This window comes from Odocoileus virginianus, chromosome 27 (assembly GCF_023699985.2).
Source record: "Odocoileus virginianus isolate 20LAN1187 ecotype Illinois chromosome 27, Ovbor_1.2, whole genome shotgun sequence".
NCBI classification, from domain to species: domain Eukaryota; kingdom Metazoa; phylum Chordata; class Mammalia; order Artiodactyla; family Cervidae; genus Odocoileus; species Odocoileus virginianus.
This window is the reverse complement of record NC_069700.1, coordinates 16,159,931-16,187,677: the sequence shown is the minus strand read 5'-3', so window position 1 is coordinate 16,187,677 and position 27,747 is coordinate 16,159,931. Positions and strand designations below refer to the sequence as shown.

At 42.3% G+C, this 27,747-nt stretch overlaps 2 protein-coding genes and 1 non-coding gene across 9 annotated transcripts in view; 2 read left to right on the top strand and 1 right to left on the bottom strand.

Moving 5' to 3' along the window:
* Positions 1-13,292, top strand: part of GPLD1 (glycosylphosphatidylinositol specific phospholipase D1) — a 58,163-nt gene extending 44,871 nt beyond the window's left edge. For 4 of the 6 annotated variants that reach the window (XM_070456213.1, XM_070456210.1, XM_070456217.1 and 1 more), the window contains 10 exons: positions 527-601; positions 704-860; positions 1,538-1,679; positions 2,452-2,557; positions 2,643-2,736; positions 3,799-3,975; positions 4,304-4,464; positions 5,789-5,815; positions 5,925-5,975; positions 8,702-8,810. In XM_070456213.1, coding sequence (XP_070312314.1) covers positions 527-601; positions 704-860; positions 1,538-1,679; positions 2,452-2,557; positions 2,643-2,736; positions 3,799-3,975; positions 4,304-4,464; positions 5,789-5,815; positions 5,925-5,975; positions 8,702-8,788 — 1,077 coding nt within the window. In that variant the 3' untranslated portion in view covers positions 8,789-8,810. Of the gene's footprint in view, positions 1-526; positions 602-703; positions 861-1,537; positions 1,680-2,451; positions 2,558-2,642; positions 2,737-3,798; positions 3,976-4,303; positions 4,465-5,788; positions 5,816-5,924; positions 5,976-8,701; positions 8,811-10,180 lie in introns of those variants that run through there. The other 2 variants (XM_070456212.1, XM_070456211.1) reach the window with 2 other exon arrangements.
* MRS2 (magnesium transporter MRS2) overlaps positions 11,101-27,747 on the bottom strand; it is a 36,125-nt gene continuing 19,478 nt past the window's right edge. The window contains exons 8-11 of one of the 2 annotated variants that reach the window (XM_070456218.1): positions 23,002-23,154; positions 22,639-22,756; positions 14,192-14,305; positions 11,101-13,673 (exon numbers count right to left, since the gene is read on the bottom strand). In XM_070456218.1, the coding sequence (XP_070312319.1) occupies positions 13,563-13,673; positions 14,192-14,305; positions 22,639-22,756; positions 23,002-23,154 (496 nt within the window). In that variant the 3' untranslated portion in view covers positions 11,101-13,562. Of the gene's footprint in view, positions 13,674-14,191; positions 14,306-21,418; positions 22,490-22,638; positions 22,757-23,001; positions 23,155-27,747 lie in introns of those variants that run through there. The other variant, XM_070456219.1, reaches the window with a different exon arrangement.
* LOC139031652 (U6 spliceosomal RNA) lies at positions 20,044-20,150 on the top strand. The gene has a single exon (XR_011484156.1). It is a non-coding gene; the product is annotated as a U6 spliceosomal RNA (small nuclear RNA).

The following is a 27,747-nucleotide window of genomic DNA, read 5'->3' as shown; positions in this document are numbered from 1 at the left end:
GTCCTCAGCTCACCAGGGAAAGGAAATGATTCTAGAAGGAGGAGGGATGCAGAGAGGCAAGTTGTAAGATGGGAACTGTTTCATAACCCAGTAACAGCACAGCCTGTGTCCGAAGGCAAGCGAGCGGTACTGACGAGATGTACTGGTGTTGAGAAGTCATGGGCTGGGTCGGGGTGGCGGTGGGGCTTCGTGGAAGAGCCGGAAGCTGAACTGGGCTTTGAAGGGGTTGTGGGCAGTTGAGTAGTTCATTCTGCAAACATGTTGAACAATTATGGATGGCAGACCCAGAGCAAGATGTGGGGGAGACCAAGATGAAATGACAGTTTCTGCTTTGGGGGGCTCTTAATGATCTGATGGAAGAGGCTGATGCACAGGACTGGACACTGACTTCAGTCAGTAACCAAGCTCCTGACTCAACAGGGCTCTGATGGTGATTTGTTTCATCATCAGTCATCTTTGTCTTGCTGTTAAGGTTCTTGGGTCACCACCGAGTCTCACAATCGCCCTGTGGTTTGTCCTTATCTAGGGTGCAGTGTACATCTACTTTGGTTCCGAACAAGGGCAACTGTCTTCTTCCCCCAACATCACCATCTCTTGCCAGGTACGTTGACCACCTTCATCAAGTACAGAAAACGAGAATTCACTGCATCCTAATTGCCCCAAGGCTGAGTTAAAGGTGGTTGGGTTCCCATTTTCTCTTCAGGATACCTACTGTAACTTGGGCTGGACCCTCCTGGCAGCGGATATGAATGGAGACAGTGAACCGGACCTGGTGATTGGCTCCCCTTTTGCTCCAGGTGGAGGGAAACAGAAGGGAATTGTGGCTGCATTTTACTCTGGCTCCAGTTACAGTGACAGAGGTAGTGCTTGCTGGGGGTGGGGTGGGCGGAGACCCCCACTGCTGTAGTCTGTGATGCCTTCTCTTGCATGGGGGTTTCGGTCCTGTTTCCCTTGTTGTGTGTGGTTTCACCTGAATTCTCTATCATTCTTCCTCTTTCAGATGTTCTAGCAAGTGTTGTGGGCAGGTTTACTGAATATACAGAAGGATCCAGTGTGTAGACCCAGATCCAAAGCGGAGGGCGGGGAGTGGGCAATAGTTACCCTCATAGTGTCTCAATGGAAGAGTGAAAACACTCAGGCATCGCACTGATGCTCCAGCTGTCCAACAGGCCTTTTTGGGGGCGGGGGGTGCACGCAGTTTGTGGAATCTTAGTTCCTCAGCTAGGGATTGAACCTGGATCCTCGGCAGTGAGAACACAGCATCCTAACCACTGGACTGCCAAGAAAATTCCCAACAGGTCCTCTTTTTAGACAGCATCCTCCACTCCACAGAGGCTAGCTCTAGAAATGTATTTTTTGTATGATGCATGAGCCCCATTTCTGATGCTGGGGCCCTGGGGACAGGTGTGGGGGCACGTAAGAGTTGTGGCAAAAACAGCCCAATGAACCCGTTTCTCATTATGCTACACAAAGGGCCACTCTTCCCATTCCTGTAGTCTTTCCACGTAAAGCAGAAGGCACTGCTTGTCTTGTGCAGAGAAGCTGAACGTGGAGGCTGCCAACTGGCTGGTGAGGGGAGAGGAGGACTTTGCTTGGCTGGGGTACTCCCTTCACGGTGTCGGTGTCAACAACAGGACTTTGCTTCTGGCTGGAAGCCCGACCTGGAAGAACACCAGTAGGTGAGCCCTGATGTGGGGTGCAGGGACCAGTGACCCAAGGGGTGGGTCCCTGAAGCCTGGGGAGCCCACTGAATGTGGGGTTCACAGGAAGTGGCTCTGAAATTCCTACCCTTCAAGGAAAAGCGAAGACTCTGGGTCAAGTGGCAAATGTTCCTTTTTAGAAGTTTGAGAGAGAGCTGTGTTAGTTTGCCTGCATTGTCTGGGTGGCTTAAGCAGCAGGAATCGATGATCTCCGTTTTGGAGGTTAGAGATCTGAGATCAAGGTGTCAGCAGGGTTGCTATCTTCCAGGGCGCCTCTCTGTCACTTAAACCACCTTCTCCGTGCCTCCCATGCAGCCTCCTTTCTGTGCATCGACCCCTGGTGTCTGTCCCTCTTATGAGGACACTAGTCATATTGGATTGGGGCCCCACCACGATGACCTCATTTTAGCATAATTACCTCTTTAAAGACCCTGTCTCCAAATGCCATCACATTCTGAGGTACTGGCAGTTAGGATTTGAACATGAATTTTGGGGAACACAATCCAGCCCATAACAGGAGGTATCCCCCTGTTTTGTCAGTTGGGAAGTAGAATGCGAACCTCTTAACCTGGAGAGTCTTGATATGGGGGTTCATCTGAACACCCCCCACACTGATGACAGGGACCAGTAGCCTGGGGTGCAGGGGGCGCTGTGAGTGGGGAAGATGTGGGTCATCTTTCCTTGGACCTGAGCACCCGCCCAGCGCTGCATCCTGGGTCCCAGCACCTCAGCCCAGCGTGCTTGCTTCCAGTCAGGGCCACTTGTTCCGCACTCGCGAAGAGAAACAGAGCCCTGGACGGGTGTATGGCTATTTCCCGCCAAACTGTCAAAGCTGGCTTAGCATTTCCGGAGACAAGGTATGGCGGCCCCCTCCCTCCCCAGGGAAGCGGACACCACAGGGAGATTCTCAGCTGTACTGTAGTGACTTACTGCATTTCACAGGCGATGGGGAAACTGGGTACCTCCCTATCTAGTGGCCACGTGATGGTGAACGGGACCCGGACCCAAGTGCTGCTGGTGGGGGCCCCGACACAAGGTAGGTCACCCGTCATGAAACTTCACTTCTTCATGAATAGCTGTGTCACTTCCCTGGAACCCTGGAACCGGATCATCCTCATTTTGACCTATACTGCTTTTCCAGTGGTGCCTGCATTGTATCATAACCACCCCCTATTATGATAAAGTTCCAGTTTTGCAAAGATATGACATCACTGGAAGAACTGTGGGGATCTAGTGTTGAAACTGTGACCTCCCCCAGCAGGTGGGTCATGTGGCGTCAGACAGATGTCACTGTCTTAGCGGCAAAAATTAAAGACAACTCCCCATGAGTTCATCGAAGTGTTTCAGTGTTGAGTTCGGGAATCACAGCTCTATGGATGGATTGAGTGAAACGTGAAATATCTGACCTACTTGCAGGGCGAGTTCAAGTAAACTAATAATTAGATTTAGGCCTGTCCCCCCAGCCTCTGGCTCAGCAGGATCTCTGGGTCCGACTGTGGCCACAACACACGACGGTTTAAATATTCAGTGGGGATTTTATGGTACTCATTAAAAGCTACAAAGTATTTGTGGCATGAAAAAGAATACTTGATGGCAAGATTGAGGTGAGACTGGGAACTCACACACTGCTGGTGAAATGTAAACTGATGTACTTTCTCTAGTAAGAGGTTTGGCAAAATGACAAAGAGCCTTAAAAACAATACTCATCCCCCAAATCCAATTATAGACGGGTCCTTTCTAAAAATCTGTTCTCAGAAAATACTGTGGGGGAAGGATCATAGTAATTCATAAATATCATTTATCATAGTATTAAATATAAAACCAAAACTTAGTAAAAGGAATTTTGTAATCTGCAAAAAACCCCATTAAAATGTGTATGTATGTATATGTAAGTATATATCATTGTCCAGAAACAAATATATGCATTACATACATTTTCTTCTTTATACTTTTTTTGGGTGTTTTCCACACCTTTTACAATGATCATATATAAATTTTGGCATTCACAAATCTGACAGTTTCGCCTGTGTCACTGCAAGTCTGTGTCCGCGCTTCGTTCTTGTGACGGTGGCAGCTACTGTTCTGTGGTTTATTTCAGATGTCGTGTCTAAGGTATCATTCCTGACCATGACCCTGCACCAAGGTGGGAGCACTCGGATGTATGAACTGACCCCTGACTCGCAGCCTTCTCTGCTCAGCACCTTCAGTGGAAACCGCCGCTTCTCCCGATTTGGTGGCGTTCTGCACTTGAGTGACTTGGATGATGATGGCTTAGGTAGGAAAGGAACGGTGGCTCTGGCCAAGAAGATGGGCCCCCCTGATAGGATCACCCCTGGTCTAGCCTCATAACAAATCAAGACCAGAGCCGGATGTACAAGAGTGAGTTGTACTTCTCGAACATGGTGAAATGAGAGCCACCCACATCAATGAATGATGAAACAGAAAACAAAAGCCTCTGACTGCATTGGAAAGAAATCAGGGTAGACCAGTGAAGGATGCATTACTATTGGTGGGAGGCTGGGTGAGGATCCAGCAGTGGAACAATGGAAAGGATGACAGCAAGGAGTAAGACACTTCCTTCTTCTGGTTTTCATGGTTCACAGATGAAATCATCATAGCAGCCCCGCTGAGGATCACAGATGCAACTGCGGGACTGATGGGGGGAGAGGATGGCCGTGTTTATGTGTATAATGGCAAACAGATCACCATGGGTGACATGACAGGCAAATGCAAATCATGGGTGACTCCATGTCCAGAAGAAAAGGTAAGCATTGTACACAACTCCACACCAAACTGGGAAAGGACGGTACTTGCTGATGCCTTGGTAAATTATGTCCACTCTAGAACTCTTAGTTGCTACTTGGACTCAGGTAACCTGACCCACACCTGAGGTCAGAGCACAATCACTTGCTTGAAAGCTGCCTGCCTTCCTGCAGTTCTAGTGTTTGCCCCCATAGCGGAAGTTCAGCTGGATGTGGTGTCATACTGGCTCTTGGTTCGGAGTGCACAGCAGAAAACAGACCATGGCCGTTGGGAGTTTCTTGAAGACTCCAGCCCTTTTTATTTCATCTTTCATTGCTTAAGTTTCCTCGATCTAAAACATTTGGCTGTTATTTTAAACTTAAAATTTCAAATTAGAAAAGAGTTTATTGTAAAACTATTAGAAAATGCAGTACAAAGAATTCCAGTCTGCAGAGATGTCCAGTAACCTTTTCATGTGTATCCTGCTAGCATTTTTTTCTATGAACTTAATTACTACCATTTATTGTGCATTTACTCTGTGTGTGCCTGGGCTTCCTAGGTGGTGCTAGTGGTAACGAATTTGCCTGCCCATGCAGGAGACGTGGGTTTGATCCCTGAGTCAGAAAGATCCCCATGGAGGAGGGCATGGCAATCCAGCCCAGTATTCTTGCCTGGAGAATCCCATGGACTGGCAGGCTACAGTCCATAGGGCTGCAAAGAACTGGACAGGACTGAAGTGACTGAGCATGCACACACTTTGTGCCTAGCACTTTTTATATACATATAAAATCTAATTCACAATAAAGCTATTAGTTTGGTATTCTGTTCATTATAAAGAAACTGAAGATCAGAGAAGGAAGTTGTTACAGGTCACACTGCTAGGAAATGGTAGAACAGGGACTTGAACCCAGAGCTGATTCTGAAGCACACCCTTAAACCTTTACACCATGTCTGTGTGTATATATTAATGGTTGTGATCCTAGTGTACATTTTGTACACAACTTTATCTTGTTTAACCTATCAGTGTAATAAGTCTTCTATGCTTTCTAAATTCTTATGCAATATATCTACCAGATACTTAGTTGTTTATCCGTAGACAAACCATTTAAGTCTGTTAGTCACTTAGTCTATTTCAAATTTTTGCTGTTATAGTAAGATAAATATTCACATAAACATTTTTATACATCTGTTTTTCTGAGCTACATTCCTGTAAGCAGAATTTCTGGTGACAAAGGGCTTCTCTAAAATGTAGAAATTTGAGTGAGTATAATTAAAATTGGTTAAAGAAAAAAATCCGTGAACAGCAATAACATTAACAGTCTCACTTTCTTATCACTCTCTTTCAGGCCCAGTATGTACTAATTTCTCCTGAAGTAAGTATCTTCTTAAAAAAAAAAAAAAAAAGCCCTTTCCCGTATTTTAAGTTGATAAAAATCATATGGTATGTTTTCAAAGGCCATTAACAGACAGTGTATTTCACAGGCAGGCTCAAGGTTTGGGAGCTCTGTGATCACTGTGAGGTCAAAGAAAAAGGTAAGCGCCAAGACTGTACGGCTTTGGTGTTTCCGTTTGTTCTAAGGCTGGGATTTGCGAGTGATCTCATTTCGCATGTATTTTAGATTTTATTTTAAAAACAGGGACTCAAAAAAAAAAAGAGAAAACACATAATCCCATCATTTTTTGGTGAAAGGTTCTCCTCACTACCCCTGCAATTTCATCCTCTTCAACAGGGGTTGGCAAATTACAGCCTGTTGGCCAACTCTAGCTGGCTGCCTGTTTTTGTGTAATCCACAAACTAAAAATGATTGACATGTTTAAATGACTGGAAAAAATGAGAATATTTTGTGACACAAGATATTTACAAGAATTAACTGCAGTGTCTCTAACAAGCTTTACTGGAATACAGATGGATATGGATGAATATAAATGAATATGGATGGCCGCATCCATTCTCTCCTCTTCCTCTGCTGCCTGTCCAGCTGCTCAGTCGTGTCCGACTCTTTGCGACCCCACGGACCGCAGTTACCTCTGATACTCTACCACGGTTGCAGTGACTGATGTCCCACAAAGCCTGAAATATTACCCTGATACTTCACTGTAAAAGTCCGTCAACCCTTGCCACATTGGCTAAGCATTGTTAATAGATTTTGGTTCTTTAGGAATGAACCAAATACATACTAACAATATATTTGTTATATAACTGTATCTTTTTGCATGACTTTAGAATAACTATGCAAGTATCTCTGCTGGCTAGATTCCTGGAAGACTACTAGGCCAAAGGGTATGCACATTTTGAATTTTAATAGCCATGACAGATTTAAAGGATTTTATCTTAAAACATACAGCTAGACCACTGATTTCACTCATTTATTTAAGGATATGACATTGTACAGATCTGTGCTAGGCTGAGAGAGGAAGAGACCAAGTGTCTGCTCTTGAGGAAAATTAAGATTTATTTTATTTAACGCGTGGGAAGTTAAAAGGCAAATAAGCATAGTAACAACTGCCAACTGGAAGTGTGAACTGTGGTGTGAAAGGCTAGAGAAGCCGCCGTAGGTGTTTGAGTATAGAACCGAGTCCGCAGGGCTTGGCAGGTGCCTTGGCCCTGGCTTGGACTTGTAAGCGCTGTGGTGAAACTGCCCTCTGCTGGTCAACAGTTCAAGTAGCCCTTTAACTCATTTATGGGCAAGCTTAACCACAACCAAAAAAGAGGCAGATTATAAACTATGGGGGGCTTCTCAAAAGATATGATCATAAGAATATCGTAAATTTGGTTTGCATTTTAAATGTTATTCACTTTCCAGGAATCAGATGTTACTAAGAACGTTACTAAGACGTTACTAAAAACCCATGAACCAACTGAAGGGGGTGGGTAGTGTAGATCATCTAAAAGTAATTTGATTCCTTTCTGTTTAACACTGCAAATTCATCTTCCTAATTACAGTTCATGAGTCAATATTAAAATTATTCCACTTTCCCAACACATACCTGAGGCTGGGGGCCCTGAAGAACTCTCTTATGTGTGAAGATAAATCAAAGGTTATGTTTTAAAAATGGACACAATCTGAGGATGATGAGAGTGGGTGGCCTCTTAAGGAGACATGAGTAAAAGTTATGATTTTGAAGACTCCTCTCTTCCTTTCTCTGTGTGAGCATTAAGTAACCAACTAGCATTAGGAGGACCACTTACCTCTGTGGTATTGCCACTGTGTTTCTGAAACCTCCTGTGGCCTCCAGCCAGCCTGTGAGCCCTGATGGAACAGTGCTGTAGACAAAGAAACCTGAGACATGGACCCTGCCCCCAGGTGCTTAGACTCTAAGTGGAAAAATGAAACATGCCCACGAGACCATCAAGGCCCATTTATGATGACCCAAATCCAAGGCAGTCAGAGATCAATGGGAATTGGCTGGGGGAGTCAGGGAAGGCCTGGCAGAGCCCCTGGGGCTTGAGTGGCTCTGGAAATCAGAGTACGCTGACTGCGCAGAAAGGGCAAGAGCAGGGGAAGACCTGATTTTAGGAATGGAGGTGGTTTAACCAGGCACTGGAGAGGAGACTTAGCTTGTGGCCAAGCTACAGACATATCCAGTAAATGAGCAATTCCACAAGTAAGAGTTTACAGCTTTTGTTCCCCTCTTAATTGACAATGGGGGTATTTAAAAAGATACACGCAAAGGGTCATGCATAGTACCTGACACATCTGAATTCCATTGGGAGGTTTCAAAATTAAGTCAGTGAAAAACTTCACAGGTTTAGTCCCTGTATGGTCACAGCCTGCTCCACCCATCAGTCAGTCTGATCAGCCACACCTCACCTATCGCCATGGTCCAGAAACACTTGGTAGTTTCAAAACTAAAATCCACTTCAAAAAATGTTTAAAAACTTGTATAAGCTTTGAAGACAATTTTGAAAGCAGCAGGGGCAGAGAAGGTGGTGTGAACACATTGATGAAGCCAGATTACTCCAGATATGCCGTCTACACTGCACCACAGCTAGGATGCTGAATAAACACGCACAGATGCACTTTTCCCTTGTGTACCTGAGGAGGAACTAGTGAGAACTTCCTCAGCTGTGGTTTTCTGAACCTACAGAGCTGAGAAGGGGGGTATTTAAACCAAAGGAAAGAGGCATTTAAGCTCAAGCCCTTGGGTCTGGCCAATGTCTAACTTTATCTTTCTAGCTCAGAGCGTAACATGATGCCTGGACTACAGCAGGAATGTGACACAGGTTGTGAATGAAGCCTGTTTTGTGTCTCCTACAGAATCAACTTGTCATTGCTGCTGGAAGGAGTTCTCTGGGAGCCCGACTCTCTGGGGTGCTTCATATCTATAGCCTCGGCCAAGATTAAAGGTTTCACTCCATTTTCCTCACCTGTCCCCCTCCCTCGTGCCGAGTCATCTTCTGGGTGAGCGTTCTGGGGGACAAAGTGGCGTATCCAGGGGAGCCTTGGTAGACCTTACGACAGGTGGGGCTCGAGACACACACACAGAGACTGGCTGCCACAGGACACAGTAAGTGGTGACAACACCGAAGTATGTGAAACAGTGGATGCGCTCGTTATTCACGTCCCTTTGCAAAGCTTGTTTCCTGTGCCCCTGAACTTAACTCCTAACTGGCTTTCTGTGCTCAGACCTGCTGCATAACCCACTTCCTCGTCCACTTGAGCACCTGTGTCTTTCTGATGCCTGGAAAGGCCTGTCGCTAGTTATCGTAGGAAAAGCTCTGTAGCACAATTCTTGCTAAAAACGTCCTCTAAAAACTGGTGACCCATTCCAATCAAAGTGAAACAGAAAGCACAGTACACAGGAGAAAAAGCATGAGAGAACGAGGAGAAAAGTACGGGGGGAGAGGCCTAATCTCACAACTCCAAAATCACGTTGTAAATGATGTGGTCCTTTCTCACGAGGACTGTTGTATTTTCAGTGTTTCACATAGTGAAGGGCAAATATAAAAAGTAAGTATCACCTGACCGTGTCCTCAGATATTTCTGGAGAAATGACTGTTCTAACAGCCGATGCACCTAGTGATCTTCTGCTAATCTGAAGTCATCTCAGGAAGCCCCAGGCAACGGGAGGCTGCCACAAGCCTTGCCAACAGAACCAGAACAGGAAGGAGAGAGAGCTGTCATGAGCTGAAGGTGACTGTGCGGGACTAAGGAGTGAGGCAGGCTTGGCCTCCTACTTCCTGGGCTGGTCTCAGTGGAGCAGATCTCATCTGCCAGACCTGGAGGGTAGAATGTTTAAGGGAAGGGAATGGACCACAGGATTTCAGCTTCTCTAAAAATCAGCGGGCACTGTTATCTGTAAACTGTAACTAGTTGATTCTCTATCAGGGTAGAACCTCTTTTCTTCTGACACTAATGAAATGAAACTAAAACCAGGAAAAAATTAAAATGACCAGAGCCCTTCTCTTAGTTTCTCTTGGGGCAGTAAAGAGACTGGTCAAAGGACATAGGGTTTTGGCTGAAGAGTAAAGGTGAATTTGAAATCAAAGGAAAAACCAGTAGAATTAGAACTGTGAGTATACACTTTGTGTGTATATAGGAGAACAGCATAAACAGGCTCATACCTAGACAGGACCTCTGGCTGACTCCCAGGACCGTCCCATCCCTTCTTTCTGAAAGAGGTACACTAGTTGCCTGGTTCCCTATGGCACAGTACAAAGCACAAAGAAATACCATTTGATTTTCAGTTAACAACTATTTGGCTGCTCAGCCTATCTGAAGAATTGTTTTCATTAGTTTATTTTTAGGGGACCAGAAATGACTTGCTCGTATTCCTGTATTCTGAGGGAAGAACAAGCTGATGAAGCTGCATTTCAGCAAGGGCGTGCTCTCAGGACTGCGTCTCTCCTAGGAGGAGGCGCACCTTCACCGGGCCGCTGCTGAACAAAGTGTTATGTTTTACTAAATGATCGGGCCAGCGTTTAAACATAACTATTCTTTACCTGAGGATTTATATTTTCCTGAACCATAATAGCAACCAGCAGGAGGAGATGGTTAAAATTGACTAAGTTAGAAGCAGGTCTAGATATTTATCCATACTAACCTGTATTAAGAAATTATATAAATTGTATCCTACTGCATGTATGGAAAATATGTAAAAACCTGCATACAGGAAAAAATCTAATACCCGACAGACTAATGTATTATCTCAACAGGTGGATTAAGTTTCCATTCTACACTAAGTTAACTGTAATTCTAAGCACTGGTTCTGACTTCAGTTCAGTGGCTCAGTGGTGTCCGACTCACTGTGACCCCATGGACTGCAGCATGCTAGGCCTCCCTGTCCATCACCAACTCCCAGAGTTTACTCAAACTCATGTCCATTGAGTCAGTGATGCCATCCAACCATCTCATCCTCTGTCGTCCCCTTCTCCTCCTGCCTTCAATCTTTCCCAGCCTCAGGGTCTTTTCCAATGGTCAGTTCTTTGCATCAGGTGGCCAAAATATTGTAGTTTCAGCTTCAGCATCAGTCCTTCCAATGAATATTCAGGACTGATTTCCTTTAGGATGGACTGGATGGATCTCCTTGCAGTCCAAGGGACTCAAGAGTCTTCTCCAACACATCAACATAAATTGATGCTTTTGAACTGATTCTGACATACTTAAAATAAAAATACCTTATAGGGTTTAAATCTCTCAGGAACACAAATCTGAACTTATACAACAATTCAAAATTACCTTTATTTTATGATATCAGAACACATTTACATATCTGCAATTTTTGTCTATCACCTGTATATGCAAAGGCTGTCTTACAGGCTTCAAGACTAGAACTGACTTATGCCTTTGTATCACAGACCTAAAGAGATTTGAAGTAAGTTTGGGAACTCTGAATTCCCTATTCCATGCTCCAACTACGTAACTATTACTAAAGTAATGACAATAAATCCTGAATTTAAAGTGAGTTTAATATTTAATATTAATTTTCCAAAACATAAAGCTGTGTACAAATCTTAGAATAACTCACCAAAATATATGGCTTTTTAATATGATTATTTAGTGGTTATCAGTCTATCAAGAGTAAAGCAAAATTACTCGTATCTTAAAATGACACCTATTTTTGCTACACTTTCTTAGAGGTCTTACAATGACATGTTAAGAATATCATTCCCTGTACATGTTAGAGGATATGATTGCCTGCTTACTCATACATGAATATTTGGTATTCTTTCACCTTATTTACAAATAATTTATATACTCCATCTATTTAAATCCAAAATTTAAAACTGAACTTTTTTCTTTTTCATAGGCTGTTTATTAGCTCTTTAATGTAAGAAGCATCCTGCTATCTATCACCAAAGCAGAGGCAGCTGACATCTGGACATTAACTTGATTGAACCATGTTCAAGAACTTTATAAACCATTAGTACCTTCCCTTTATCAGACTTATGAGGTAGTTGCATTTATTTACCCTTTTACTGATGAGACACTAACTCAAAATTATTTTAGCTAAGCCCTCAAACTAAGTAACATCAGAAAGAAAAAAAGACCAAAATTCTATCCCGTACCTGACCTTAAACCAAATCACATTTTGCCTCTTGGACTTCCAAGTTTTCGTCACAGTTAATATTTATTAATATTACCTATTTTACAGTGATAACCTGAAGATCAAAAACAGCATAGTGCTCTGAGGTATACCAAAGAAGAGTGCCCTGTGAAATCTAAATATTGTCAAAGATACTTTATCTTGGAAATCGAACAGATCTATGATGGTATTTACATTCCACAGCCACACCATAAAGCACGCTCCAAGGCAAGCCCAGCATGTTTCATGCTGTTCCAATGTCCTTTCATAACCACACATGGAAATGGGAAACTTCATTTGTTTTCTTTCAGATCAGCTACTGGAAAGAGCATTTTAATTCATTTTTACCCACCTGGAAAATGGACCCTATTTACTAATTTTGTAGTGCAAGAGCTGCTTTGGACTCTAGAATTGTCTATGTATGTTACTTTTGGAGACAAATATAACTGTAATGTTCTACTGTGTAACTTTTTAACCTCCAGAAAATATAGAAAACGTAGAAGATATCAGGTAGCATAAGTGCTTGAGACATAGAAATATTAGCCATTTGTTTTAAACTCAACTCTGAAAACAAAAGGGTATCACAATTTTAAAATTTACCTACCCCCTTGTTTTAGGAAGCCCATCAGCCAGCCTCTCGGGTGTAGCCAAACAGATGAAAAAATGTGTAGCCTCGTTAATCTTGCTACACGTTTCCCTTTTTGGTGTGACATGTCTGTCCTAAAAACCAAGGAATGAGCAAAACAGCTATAAAACAGTAACAGAACGGAAATACTTTCAGCTATTTCCAAAGGCTTTAATTATAGTCAAGCAAAGAAAAATAGTTTCATAGGTTGAGGAAGTAAAATTTTGAATAACTGGAAGCTATACAAAGCTGATATTAATGTCTCATTTCCTTTTTGTATTCCTTATATAAAAATAGGGGCAGGGACTTCCTTGGCAGTTAAAGAGGTTGAAATACCACACTTTCACTGCAGGGGGCATGGGTTCAAGTCCTGGTCAGGGAACTAAGATCCTGAATGCAGCCAAAAAAAAAGCAGGTGTGTGTGTGTGTGTGTGTGTGTGTGCGCGCGCGCGCGCGTGCACAAATACAAGAAAATACAGTTATGTCAAAGGCTGATTTAAAGTTTATGGTTAATATATATTATGCTAGCTTTTTCACCTGAGAGTCAGGAAATTCACAAGAACATGATTCCTTACAGTAAGAACTGTGGTTACCTAATCTCACAACTACAGGTTTGTCAAGTTTCCAGGCTTCATTTGGCATAAGGCTGCAGTTTTGTTAACATGTATAAATTAAATAAAATCAATACCACAATCTAATCCTGGATTAAGTTAATCTCTCCATGTCTTACATCTATAAAAACAGTCTTTTAAGTTTGTAGGAAATAGAATTTTGGTCTTTTACAAAGCAAGCACAAAAATACAATTAAGTTCTAGTACTGTGACTGCCATAATATTTTTATCATCAGACATTATAATTTAAGTGTCAGTGATTTTCTTTCAAGTCTCTGATTCCATAAAATAATAAAAAGATACTAGAATTTCCCTGTGACTACCATAAAAATTAGTTCAGTTTCCATTGGGTTATTCCTAACGATTTGTTAGGACACCCCTGCCTGATCCAAGTCCATCCGGCCTGAAACTGTGTTTCATTTCCAGCCTTCTGTCTGCCTGCAGTGTCTTCTTAGGTAAAGAGGCCATCTAAATAAAAGCAGAAAAAATTCATAATTTTAGTTGTGTCGGTTTAAAAGAAAAACCACCAGTAAAAACGATACATTAACCACTAAAGGAGTGAAGGCCTGCCAGCCGTGTATCACTGTCTTGAGTACTTGCTCCAGGAATATAAACTATAAGTAGAAGGCTATGAAAAAGAGATAAACTGTCTTTTCCTAACACGATAAATGTTTTCTACATTTCAAGTTTGGTTATGACAAAGCCTGCACCAGAATTACTAACACCTGTCTAAATGTACAATGGCTGTCACAGCATTCCACCCAAATAAACTTCTAACTTACTTACTCTGCCACTGCTTTCCACGTAACATCGAATTCTCCTTTTAACTACATGAAGCAGGCGGCACTGACTTAAGTGGGAAAGCTGGGCGAGGCTGAGAGAAATTAAAAAAACCTGTTCAGGGTCCCAAAGCCTGTGACAACCTAAGCCCAGGACACAGGACTGCAGCCCCTCTGCGGTACTGTGCCGAGTCTGACCCTTCATACCAGAGGTGGCAGCGGAGCTTCCAGCTGTCGTCCGAGGAATGACAGCAAGCGCCTCCAGATGAGGCCGCTTCCCATAAACATAATTCCTGTGATCAGCCAGAATACTCTATGGTCCTAGAAGAGAACACACAGTCATTTTAACCACAAAAGGCTAGGTTCCTTCGTGATAAAATTTCCTGAACTTGTCACTGCCCCAGAGCTTAAAAGGAACTTTCAAACTCTGTGCTGCTCTTTCCTATAGGAACTAAGAACATGTGCCCTAACAGCACTCAGAGACCAAGAGTCAAAAAATAAACTGGAAGGAAAACATGATTTAAAAGAGTATTTTTATGATCATCAGTGAACCAATATAACTGCTTTTACTCTGTATTTCCTTCCAGTCTTTGTTTACATTCACACAGATTTTAATATACAGGACATACAACTTAAAATTTCTGCTTATGGCCACCCTTGCTAAACTGTGAGCTGAGGTGTCCTGGCCTTACAGCACCTCAGAATATTTTAAAATTTCAAAGAAAACACAAGTGTCATCTGTGCAACACGGTGAGAACTGCTACTCTTAAACTGTTTTTCATAAAAGAAACTCCAGGTAACATGACAGAAACTCTAATATAATAAACTTTTGGCCTGGGATACTGTGAAACAACTGCTGCTGTTCAGTCACATCCGACTCTCTTGCAACCCCATGGACTGTAGCCCGCCAGGCTCCTCTGTCCATAGGATTTCCCAGGCAAGAATACTGGCATGGGTTGCCATTTCCTTCTCCAGGGCATCTTCCCAACCCACGGATCAAACCTGCATCTCCTGCATTGGCAGGTGGATTTTTTTACCACTGAGCCACCAGGGAAGCCCCAAACAACTATGACACTAAAAGCATCATGAACCAAGAAAGTTTGGAAACCTCTTAGTTAACATTTTCCCTCACTGTCATTTTCTTTCTTTGTGGCCATGCAATGTGGCTTGTAGGATCTTAGTTTCTCTGACCAGATCTTGAACTGGGTCCCGGGCAGTGGAAGCTCAGAGTCCTAACCACTAGACTGCCAGGGAATTCCCATGACATTTTCAAAACTGTATTTTGTGCAGTGCAGTGCTTTCAAGTTCATGTGTGGATATACAGAATTACAGAATTTAATCTCCCACATGTTAGGAGCCTCAGCTATAGAAATGCAATTATTTAGTATCAACAATGGCTTGGTCTCCAGTGACTGGGAGCCCAATTTCCTCCAAGATAGCCATTGCATAAATGACCAGTAACCACTGATGGAAATTCATGCCATATGAGATGCAGAAATCTGCTTCCTTTTAACATGAAGTTAGATGTTAGATATCATTTATCAAGAAGACAAGTGTGAATGTCAGTTGACTGCCTGGATGAATACATTTCCAGTTATTCTAAAAAAGATCCTAACTTATTATGTAAAAATTATGTTTAAGTAAGATTTAGCATACCCAGATTACTGTTCTTTCCTGTAGACTGGTTCTGTAATGCCCTATAAATAAAGTCTGGGATTGCTAAAACAGGATGAACTTGAGAGGTAAGCAAGTTAAAAACTCCATGTGTCATTAAAATATACACAGAGCAGCAGTGTGTGAGACTTCTAGGAAATTAAGGGAGGGGAATGTGTCTCAAAGTTGGGTTTTCAATGCATCCCCTGCCCCCTCCCCCAGCTTTGGGCATTCCATATAGTATTGCACGCTTAAGTACCTATGTTTTGAGCTCTTCATCTCCACCGTCTAGCCAATCTACTCCTTAGAAATAAGGCACCTACAGCATCCTGGTATGCCAAAGGCTGCTAAAAAAAGCCCTAAACTGATGGAGACACGCCAAAAGTACTTAGAAGATGGTATGAAAGGAACAATATGAACATCAAGATAAATAATGAGGGCATTGTGACAGATTGTAACTCACTGATTAAATAAGACCCCATGAGTCCATACTGACACAAGTGAGTAAATAACTGGGAGAGAGGGAAGGCTCTATCTGACAAAGAACAAAAGTAGGAAGAATGATGGAATTAGCAATGACCATGTGACAGTCATCCCTGTAGTACCCGATTCAGGCATGAAGCATTTTTGGAGCAACAGCAGATTCTAAAACTAGAGGGTGCAAATTATTAAAGAAATGCATATCAAAACTATAATCAGGTGCCATCCTGTACTGGCCAGAATGGCCACATTAAAAACTGTACAGTTAACAAATGCTAGAAATGGTGTGGAGAAAGGGGAACCCTCCTACACTGCTGGAGGAGTGTAAGCTGGTGCAGACTCTATGGAAATCAGGAGGGCAGTTCCTTAAAAAACTAAAAACAGAACTGCCATATGATCCAGAAATCCTACTCCATGGCATATATATATATGAGAAAACCATGACTCAAAAAGACCCCAGTGTTCACTGCAGCACTATTCATGATAGCCACAGACATGAAAACAACCGAAAGTGTCCCGGATCAATGAACGGATACAGATGTGGTACCTATGTACAGTGGAGTATTACTCAGCCACAAAAAGGATGAAATAGTGCCACTTGCAGCAACATAGATGGACCCAGAGATTAGCACACTAAGTCAGTCAGAAAGAAAAAGACATATGATGTCACTGATATGTGGAATCTAAAATATGACACAAATGAACCTGTCTACAAAACAGACACAGAGAACAGGCTTGTGGTTGCCAAGGGGCATGGGGGAGAGATGGAGTGGGAGTTTGGGGTCAGCAGATGTAAACTATTATATACAGAATGGCTAACAAGGCTCTACTGTATAGCACAGAAAATCACATTCAACATCCTATTACAAACCACAATGGAAAAGAAAGTAACTTCAGAGGACAGAAAATTAGCAGACACCACCTTAACCAAATGATCAGCTAGTATCACCAGTAATGAGACAAGCTGACATCAAGGGTCTCCTGATGGGAGTCAATGTGAAGAACACTGACAAAAATGTGTCGCAATCAAAATCTAGTAATGAAGAGTAATCAAGAGCCAAACAACTGACCTACATTCTTTGTGAGCATCAAGGCCCTTTGTCTTTGACAGTCTGAAAAACTGGCCTAGATTAAAGGAACCTGAGGAGACATAATAACTGTTAATACACGTAACACACGATCCAAGATTTTTTATGAGGTAAAGGGCTCTACTGTGCTGAGTGGTGAAATCTGACCAGGGTCCACAGATCAGAAAAATAGTGCTGTTTCAACGCTAATTTTCTGATTTTCACAAGTGAGCTGTGGTTATGTAAGAGAATGTCAGTGTTTTTAGGAAATATATACTGAAATATCTAGACATAAGGCAGCTTCATATTTGTTTATTCTCAAATGACTTAGGAGAAAGTATATATATATACTGACAGAATGGTAAATATGATAAAATGTTGCTGTTTGAAGAATCTGGGTAAAGGCTGTATGGGAATTTTTACTATTCTTGAAATAGTTTCATGTTATCTTAAAGAAGAAAAATGTTTTTCCTAACCCTAACTATAGAAGAACAGAGATAACGTTAATATTTATAGATTTAATGAACATGCTTAACTCTTCTCCAGGAAACCTAAAGATGTAATTTGTAACTCTGGTGAGACGCTGTTCTGAATCTTGCTCTGTGGGGGCAAACTAAGCGCACGTCTTCCTACTCATATCTCATTACCACCAGGATTGGATATGCTGGAACTATCAGAAAGGAATTTCTAAAAATTCTTTTAAAAAAATTTAAAAAACCCATGCATTTAGAAAAAAATATTAGAATGAGTATAAGATAGAGTTAGCCTGTAGAAAGAGTATACGAATATAAACATAGTCCTTGACAAAATGACTTGGGAGAAGGACAGGACCTTGTAGAGTTACACGGTCACGAGCTGGAGAGCTTGCAGAGGTCTTCAGAAGGACCTGCTGAGGATGTCCAGGGCTGGTTTATGTCGCACAGGACAGTCTGGTGACTACTGGACTTTTTACTAGATCTGGGCTTAAAAGCCTCTAAGAGAGTGCCATCACACTTAGAATAAGCCCGAACTCTTACCAAGCTCCAAAATCAACATGCTCTCCCTCCTCTGTCCTTCTGCCCTCTCACTGCCATTCTCCTTCCACTTGACACCCCTCCTCTGGCCACTCTGGCCTCCCTGCTGCTCCTTCAACAAGCTCGCTGCACCTGCCTCAGTCTTCACATGTGTGGTGCCCTCTGCTTAGGTCACCTTTTCTCCCAGGTCTTTCCATGTTCTCTTTTCATTCAGGCTCTGCTCTAGGGTCACCTTCACAGAAAGGCCTTCCTCAACCACGCTATCTCTACAATGCCCCGTGTCTCTCCTGCTAACAGTCTCTCTCCCTCTACCTGGCTTTAATTTTCTTTATGCTTCAGTTCAGTTCAGTCACTCAGTCATGTCTGGTTCTGCGACCCCATGGACTGCAGCACACCAGGCCTCCCTGTCCATTACCAACTCCTGGAGCTTGCTCAAACCCATGTCCATTGAGTCAGTGATGCCATCCAACCATCGCATCCTCTGTTGTCCCCTTCTCTTCCTGCCTTCAATCTTTTCCAGCATCAGGGTCTTTTCCAAAGAGTCAGTTCTTTGGCATCAGATCGTCAAAGTGTTGGAACTTCAGCATCAGTCCTTCCAATGAATATTCAGGACTGATTTCCTTCAGAAAATTTTTTTTATGGTACTTATCGCCTATCCTACCATGATTCTGTTTCTTCTCTCTCCCCCACTATAACAGACTCCATAAGGGCAGGGATTCACTGCTATACCCCCACAGCTAAAAGCAGTGTTTAGTGCATAACAGGCACCAAACACTGTATCTGTAAGATGAGTGAATCAATGTACTGCATTTACGTTTCTTTCACATCTTATAAGGAGATGACAAACACTGCTTCAGGGAGCTTATGATCTTTTTCAGGTGTGTGTGAGTCAAAGTTATTCAATAGTGTCCGACTCTTTGAGACACCATGGACTATAGAGTCCATGAAATTCTCCAGGCCAGAATACTGAAGTTGGTAGAGAAGTTCCCTTCTCCAGGGGATCTTCCCAACCCCGGGATCAAACCCAGGTCTCCTGGGAGATTGCTTACCAGTTGAGCCACCTATGATCTTTTGCAGACAAGCAATTCCAAGTCTGAGGTTCATGGCAAAGGGAAGTGTAGGATTATTTTGGCACAAATAACTAGAACAGTAATTTTACTCAGCTGGGTTGGGGGTGCGGTCAGTGAAGAGTCTCCTTGGAAACAACATAACAGTTGAAACCTGGGAGAGAAATAGACATTAACTAGGCAAAAAAAGAGGGGCTTCCCTGGTGGCTCAGTGGTAAAGAATCCTCCTGCCAATGTGGAAGATGCAAGTTCAATCACTGGATCAGGAAGATCCCCTGGAGAAGGAAATGGCAATCCACACCAGTATTCTTGTCTGGGAAATCCCATGGACAGAGGAGCCTGGTGGGCTACAATCCATGGGGTTGCAAGAATCGGACATGACTCAGCACCTACAGAGAGAGCAGGCAAAAAAAGGTGGGAGGTGAGCAGAGATGTGTGGAAGCAGTGTAAGAATACTGATGAATCAATGGACAGTGAGGACAAGGTGGCTGTGGACAAGATGGGGATGTGGGCACAGCAGGCCAGGAAAAGCCTCACAGGCCAGGGAGCTTGGATTTGTATCTTAAGGACAATCAACTCCCCCCACCCCCGGCCACAACCAAATAGTTTTATACAGAAGAGTGACCATTAGAACTGCTTCTTTTAAAGACCACTTTTTAAAAGGGACCACTTAAAACAGACATAGAGAACACACCTGTTAATCAGGACACAGAATTCAGTACCAGAGTGTGCCTGCTGAATGCAAATGCAAATTCATTTCTAAAGAAATCTCACAGTAGGTGCTCACTTTAGCACCACATATACTAAAAATGGAACAATACAGAGGAGATTAGCATGGCCCTTGTGCAAGGATGACATGCAAATTTGTGACGGGTTCCGTATTTTTCTAAAACAACCCAGAGGGATGGGATGGGGGTTCAGGATGGGGAACACATGTAAATCCATGGCTGATTCATGTCAATGTATGGCAAAAACCACTACAATATTGTAAATTAGCCTCAAACTAATGAAAAAAAAAAAGAAAAGAAATATGGACCAGTGGAACAAGATAGAAAGCCCAGAAATAAACCCATGCACCTATGGGTAACTTATTTTTGACAAAGGAGGCAAGAAAATACAATGGGGCAAAGACAGTCTCTTCAATAAATGGTGCTGGGAAAACAGGACAGCTTCATGGAAAAGAATGAAATTAGAACACTTCCTAATACCATACACAAAGATAAACTCAAAATGGAGTAAAGACCTAAATGTAAGACCAGAAACTACAAAACTCTTAAGAGGAAAACATAGGCAGAACACTCAATGACATAAATCAAAGCAAGATCCTCTAGGAACCACCTCCTAGAGTAATGAAAATAAAACAAAAGTAAACAAGTGGGACTTGATTAAACTTAAAAGCTTTTGCACAGCAAAGGAAGCTATAAGCAAAGTGAAGACAACCCTCAGAATGGGAGAAAATAATAGCAAATGAAACAACTGACAAAGGACTAATTTCCAAAATATACAAGCAGCTCATACAACACAATACCAGAAAAACAAACCCAATCAAAAAGTGGGAAAAAGACCTAAACAGACATTTCTCCAAAGACATACAGATGGCTAACAAACACATGAAAAGATGCTCAACATCGCTCGTTATTAGAGAAATGCAAATCAAAACTACAATGAGATACTACCTCACACTGGTCAGAATGGCCTTCATCAAAAAGTCTACAAACAATAAATGCTGGAGAGGATGTGGAGAAAAGGGAATGCTCTTGCACTGTTGGTGGGAGTGTAAATTGATACAGCCACTATGGAAGATGGTATGTAGATTCCTTAAAAAACTAGGAATAAAACCACCATATGGCCCAGCAATCCCACTCCTAGGCATATATCCTGAGGAAACCAAAACTGAACAAGACACAAGCACCCCAACGTTCACTGCAGCACTATTTACAATAGCTAGAACATGGAAGCAACCTAGATGTCCATTGACAAATGGATGGATAAAGTGGTGGTGGTACATATACACAATGGAATATTACTCAGCCTTAAAAAGGAATGCATTTGAGTCAGTTCTGAAGAGGTGGATGAACCTAGAGCCTATTATACAGAGTGAAGTCAGAAAGATAAATACCATATTCTAATGAATATATATGGAATCCAGAAAAATGTCACTGAAGAATTTATTTACAGGGCAACAACAGAGAAACAGACATAGAGCATAGACTGATGGACATGGGGAGAGAGGAGGGGAGGGTGAGATGTATGGAGAGAGTAACATGGAAACTTATATTACCATATGTGAAATAGATAGCCAGTGGGAATTAGGTGTATGGTTCAGGAAACTCAAACAGGGATTCTGTATCAAACTAGAGGGGTGGGATGGTGAGAGAGGTTCAAAAGGGAGGGAATATATGTATACTCATGGCTGATTCATGTTGAGGTTTGACAGAAAACAACAAAATTCTGTAAAGCAATTATCCTTCAATTAAAAAAAGAAAAAAGAAACCTCACAGTGGGACATCTTCTGAAAGTACAAGGCTACAAGGACATGAACACTCTGCCAGTCAGTGTTAAATATGGAGCAAAGTGAAAGATGCCAAGTCTTGGAGCCTAAATCCTAGTTTTGTTGTTTCCTAGCTCTGTGCTCTTGGGCAAATTATATTCTCAGCCTCAGTTTTTCTACCTATAAAAAAGAAGCAGGGAAAATACATTTATTTTCAGACTTTTGATGACCAAATCAAAGCATGCAACTGCATGGCACATTGCCTGATATATAAGGAAAAAAAAAATCCCTCATTACCACAGCCTCACAGTGTAATGCTGTTGTCAAGCCTCTACCATGTGTAGTTATCCATTATGGGAAACATAAAGTAGTCCTAAACTGCCCTATGTGACAGTTTCCTGAATCCCAGCACAGGCTCTGGTCTGTTCAAACCTAGGCCATTCTACCTTACAGGGTCTAACAATACTGTTTGAATTTTAAATGATTTACAGCACACATTTTATTCCAATAAGCAACTATACATGTTAGAATTTTCTTTTTAAAATCCATTAAAGTAGTCCAGGGGGTTAAGAATCCACTGTGCAATGCAGGGGACACGGGTTCAACCCCTGGTCCAGGAACTAAGATCCCACATGACTTGGAGCAACGAAGCCTGCGTGCCTCAGTTACTGAGCTGATGCGCTCTGGAGCCTCCAAGTCACAACTAGAGAGTCCATGCACTGCAACGGAAGATCCTGCATGACAACAATGAAGATTTCTAGTGCCACAGCTAAAAGCTGACCAAGTGAAGTAAATAATGAAAACAAAATAAAATCCATGAAAAAGAAATGATCTTCAAAATATTAAAAACCATCCCTAGATTACTGAAATAATACATTCTCACCTCCTCAAGGGAAGATTCCAAATTCATTCCGAAAGCAACTCCCATTAGCCCAAAGAGCGAAAGAGAGAAGGTTCCCATGGTCAACTGTAGGTTCAACCTCATCATCACATTACGGTGGCTGGGGAGGAGAACAACTGCTTAGATCAGAAGGGCCCACCAACCAAGCACCGCAAATTCACTATTAAAGATCATGTGGGCTAAACAAACACCTTAAAAAGACACTCCCATGTAGCAGTTATAAATGATAATGATGGGATAATTCTTTCCAAAATGGAAAAACAAAGCTAGACTTAAACACTTTATTACTGTGCAATAATTACTTTATTAAAAAAATATGGATTGTTTTCTATGACACCGTCTTACCTGTCCAGATTGATGAATATGATACTCTGTGAATCATCGATCAGTGCCCTGAGTTCCCGAGCTGCGTTGGAAAGATCCTCAGCTAATCGGTAGTAGTTCTCCAACAGCAACTCCATCTCCTCGGCATGGTCAATCCCAGCGCTGCTCTTTTCACTTTAATTAAAAGAGCTCACATAACTAACATGCCCCCGATACATGTGTTATACATTTAGTACCACAAAGCTTCCTGAGTTAGTAGACAACATTCAGTTATCCTCTGCTCCTCATGACTCCTAGGTGGAGGATTAGCCCCAGGGTGGGCAGCAGCAGCAGAGAAACCAGGGAGCCCTCTGCTCCTGGGTATCCTCCAACACTGATCAGCTCCAGGCTTCCCTGGACCTCCTTCCCAGCAACTCCAGCAGGGCCTTTGCCCAGGCCCCTAGGCAATATGCTGACCAACACCCAGCAGCCAATGAAGGTTTACACACTCAAGAGGACCAGCAGTGGGACAACCAGGGCGCCCGGCTACGTGGAACAGATGAAGGGCATGTCCCTGCTAGTCAGGGCCTGACAAAACACAGTCCACAGGAGAAGGGAACACCACTTTAGTATTCACACAGTGAGAATCCCATGAACAGTATAAAAAGGCAAAAAGATATGACATTGAAAGATGAGCCCCCCCCCCAGGGCGGTAGGTGTCTAATATGCCACTGGGGAAGAGCAGAGACTTAGCTCCAGAAAGAATGAAGAGGCTGAGCCAAAGCAGAAATGATGCCCAGTTGTGTCTGGTGGTGAAAATAATGTCTGATGCTATAAAGAACACTATTGCATAGGAACCTGGAATGTTAGGTTCATAGATCATGGTAAATTGGACATGGCCAAACAGGAGATGGCAAAAGTGAACAACATTTTAGCAATCAGTGAACAACATTTTAGCAATCAGTGAACTAAAATGGACGGGAAAGGGTAAATTTAATTCAGATGGTCCTCGATTACAAAATGAAGTTGGGCAAAGGCTAAGTTTTGCCAAGAGAATGAACTGGTCATAGCAAACACCCTCCTCCAATAACACAAGAGACGACTCAACACATGGACATCACCAGATGGTCAATACCGAAATCAGACTGATTTATTCTTTGCAGCCGAAGATGAAGAAACTATACAGTCAGCAAAAACAAGACCTGGAACTGACTGTGGCTCAGATAATAGCTAATTCAGGCTCAAATTGAAGTAGGGAAAACCACTAGGCCATTCAGGTATGACCTAAATCAAATCCCTTATGATTATACAGTGGAAGTGATGAAAAGATTCAAGGGATTAGATCTGGTAGACAGAGTGCCTGAAGAACTATGGACAGAGGTTTGTGAATCTGTACAGGACCTAGTGACCAAAACCATCCCCGAGAAAAATGCAAGAAGGCATAGTGGTTTCTACGAAGGCCTTACAAATAGCTGAGAAAAGAAAAGAAGCAAAAGGAAAAGGAGAAACGGAAAGATACACCCAACTGAAAGCAGAGTTCTAGAGAATATCAAGGAGAGATAGAAAGCCTTAAGTGAACAATGGAAAGAAACAGAGGAAAACAAAAGAATAGGAAAGACTAGAGATTTCTTCAAGAAAATTAGAGATACCAAGGGAACATTTCATGCAAAGATGGGCACAATAAAGGACAGAAATGGAAAGGACCCAACAGAAGCAGAATAGATTAAGAAGAGATAGCAACAAAACACAGAAGAACTATACAAAGAAGATCTTATGACCCAGATAACCACAATGGTGTGGTCACTCACCTGAGCCAGACATGCTGGAGTGTGAAGTGTCAAGCAGACCTTAGGAAGCATTACTACAAATCTAGTGGAGGTGATGGAATTCCAAGTGAACTCTCTCAAATCCTAAAAGATGATGCTGTTAAAGTGCTGCACTCAATATGCCAGCAATCTGGAAAACTCAGCAGTGGTCACAGAACTGGAAAAGGTCAGTTTTCATTTCAATGCCAAAGAATGTTCAAATTACTATACAACTGCACTCATCTCACATGCTAGCAAGATTATGTTAAAAATCCTCCAAGCTGCCCTTCAACAGTATGTAAACCAAGAAGTTTCATATGGATTTAGAAAAGGTGAAGAACCAGAGATCAAATTGCCAACATCCGTTGGATCATAGAAAAAGTAACAGAATTCCAGAAAAACATCTACTTCTGCTTCATTGACTACTCTAAAGCCTTTGACTGTGTGAATCACAACAAACTGTGGAAAATTTTTAGATAGGAATGTCAGACCACCTTACCTCCTGAGAAATCTGTATGCAGGTCAAGAAGCAACAGTTAGAAATGGACACGGAACAATGGACTGGTTCCAAATTGCGAAAGGAGTACATCAAGGCTGTATACTGTCATCTGCTTATTTAACTTTTAGGCAGAGTACATTGTGTGAAATGCAGGGCTGGATGAATCACAAGCAAGAATCAAAATTGCTGGGAGAAATACCAACAACCACAGATATGTAGATGATACCACTTTAAAGGCAGAAGGTGAAGAGGAACTAAAGAGTCTCTCGATGAAAGTGAAACAGGAGAGTCAAAAAGCTGGCTTACAACTCAATGTTCAAAAAACAAAGATCATGGCATCTGGTCCCATCACTTCATAGCAAACAGATGGGGAGAAAATGGAAACGGTGACAGATTTTTTCTTGGGCTCCACAATCACTGCGGATGGTGACTGCAGTCTGAAATTAAAAGACGCTTGCTCCTTGGAAGAAAAGCTATGACAAACCTAGACAATGTATTAAAAAGTAGAAACATCACTTTACTGACAAAACTCTGAATAGTCAAAGCTATAGCTTCTCCAGTAGTCATGTGTGGATGTGACAGCTGGACCATAAAAAAGGCGGAGTGCTGAAGAATTGACGCTTTTTGAAATGTGGTGTTGGAGAAGACTCGAGAGTCCCTTGGACTGCAAGGAGATCAAACCAACTGTAAAGGAAATCAACCCTGAATATTCATTGGAAGCACTGATGCTGAAGCTCCAATCCTCTGGCCACCTGATGTGAAGACCTGATCCACTAGAAAAGACCCTGATGCTGGGAAAGACTGAGGGCAAGAGAAGGGGCGACAGAGGATGGGATGGTTGGATGGCATCACCGACTTGATGGACATGGGTTTGAGCAAACTCAGGGAGATAGTGAAGGACAGGGAAGCCTGGCGTGCTGCAGTTTGGGGTCACAAGAGAGTCAGACACAACTTGGTGAGTGAACAACAACAGTAATTCAGGTATCGCAAAAAAAAAATTAGCCTCTCTGCCTTTTCTATTATTGTGATTGAGGCCAATCTAACTGGCTTTGCTAACTGATCCTAAATATGACACAGATAAGTTAAGGACACGAGTTTATCCCTACACAGGCTTTACTGTATTTCACATCCCTGAATCTGGGGACAGTCATGCAAATACACACACTACCATTTATAGGAAAATCCAGACATGCGAATGCTGACAAATGAGTGCAAAGTCCAAATCATTATCAGGTAAAATACAACCAAAAAGTAAAAATGAACACAATGAGCATTTTCTTTCCAAGGTAAATGTATAGTATCACTTCCATATAGGAAGAAAACTGGTTCTGAAAAATGTAAATACAGTCAAAACGGCTCAAGACAGCAGAGGAGCGGTATGTGGCTCTCACGTTCTCCCACAAATACATCAAAATACATCCACTGGGGACAAGGAACATCTGAACACCGCAGAAGATCTCAGACTTCCAAAATGGTAAGAAAACCTTCACATAACTGGGTAGGACAAAAGAAAAAGGGGAAAAGATAAAGAGAAGGGAACTGGGATGGGACTGCTCCTGGGAGGGAATGGTGAAAAATAAAAGGTTTTCATCCCTGGGGAAGTCACCTCACTGGTGGGGAGATGAGCTGGGATGGGGGAGAAGGGGGCAAGGAGGCTTGGAAGGGAGCACAGCAACCAGTCTGTGGAGGGCAGAGTGGAAAGACCTGCATTGTCAGTTGGGATGGGTGCCTGGCAGTCCCCAGCCTCAGATGTTCCTTCGATGGGGCAGGTGGAGGCTGGGTGCTGAGGCTCAGGTTTCATCATGAAAGTTACCCAATCAAAGCAGTAGACAGAAAGTCAAATGGGGGAAAAATAGGCATTATAAGAGATCAATGGGATAATACAATAAAGTGTGCCAATCTACACATAAAAGTGATTCAAGGAGGAGACAAGGTGATTAAATATGTATTTGATGAAATTATAGCTGAAAAAATTTGATGAAATTATAGCTGAAAACTATCCAAACCTAAAGAAGGAATCAGATATCCAGACACAGAAAGCACAGAGGGTGCCAAACAAATCCACACCAAGACATATCATAAAAACAGCAGAAGTTAAGACAAGATTCTAAAGGTAGCAAGAGAAAAACAAAGCTAATTACAAGGGAACTGCCATAAGGTTATCAGTTGATTGCTCTACAGAAATGATGCAAGCCAGAAGGGAGTGGCAAAGTATGTTCAAAGTTTAAAAAGGGAAAAATCTGCAACACGAAGTACTCTACCCAGCAAGAATATCATTAAGGATGGGGAAATAAAGAATTTCTCAGATAAGCAAAAAATAAAGAATACAGCAATACTAAACCTATCCTGAAAGAAATATTGAAAGGTCGTCTTCTCTAAATAGAAAAGAAAGATACAGTAAAGAGGAACTCACAGTTGGAAAGTAAATCACTTAAGTTAGCCAGTATAGAGATCAAATTGGAAAAAAACCTATTTATGAAAGGA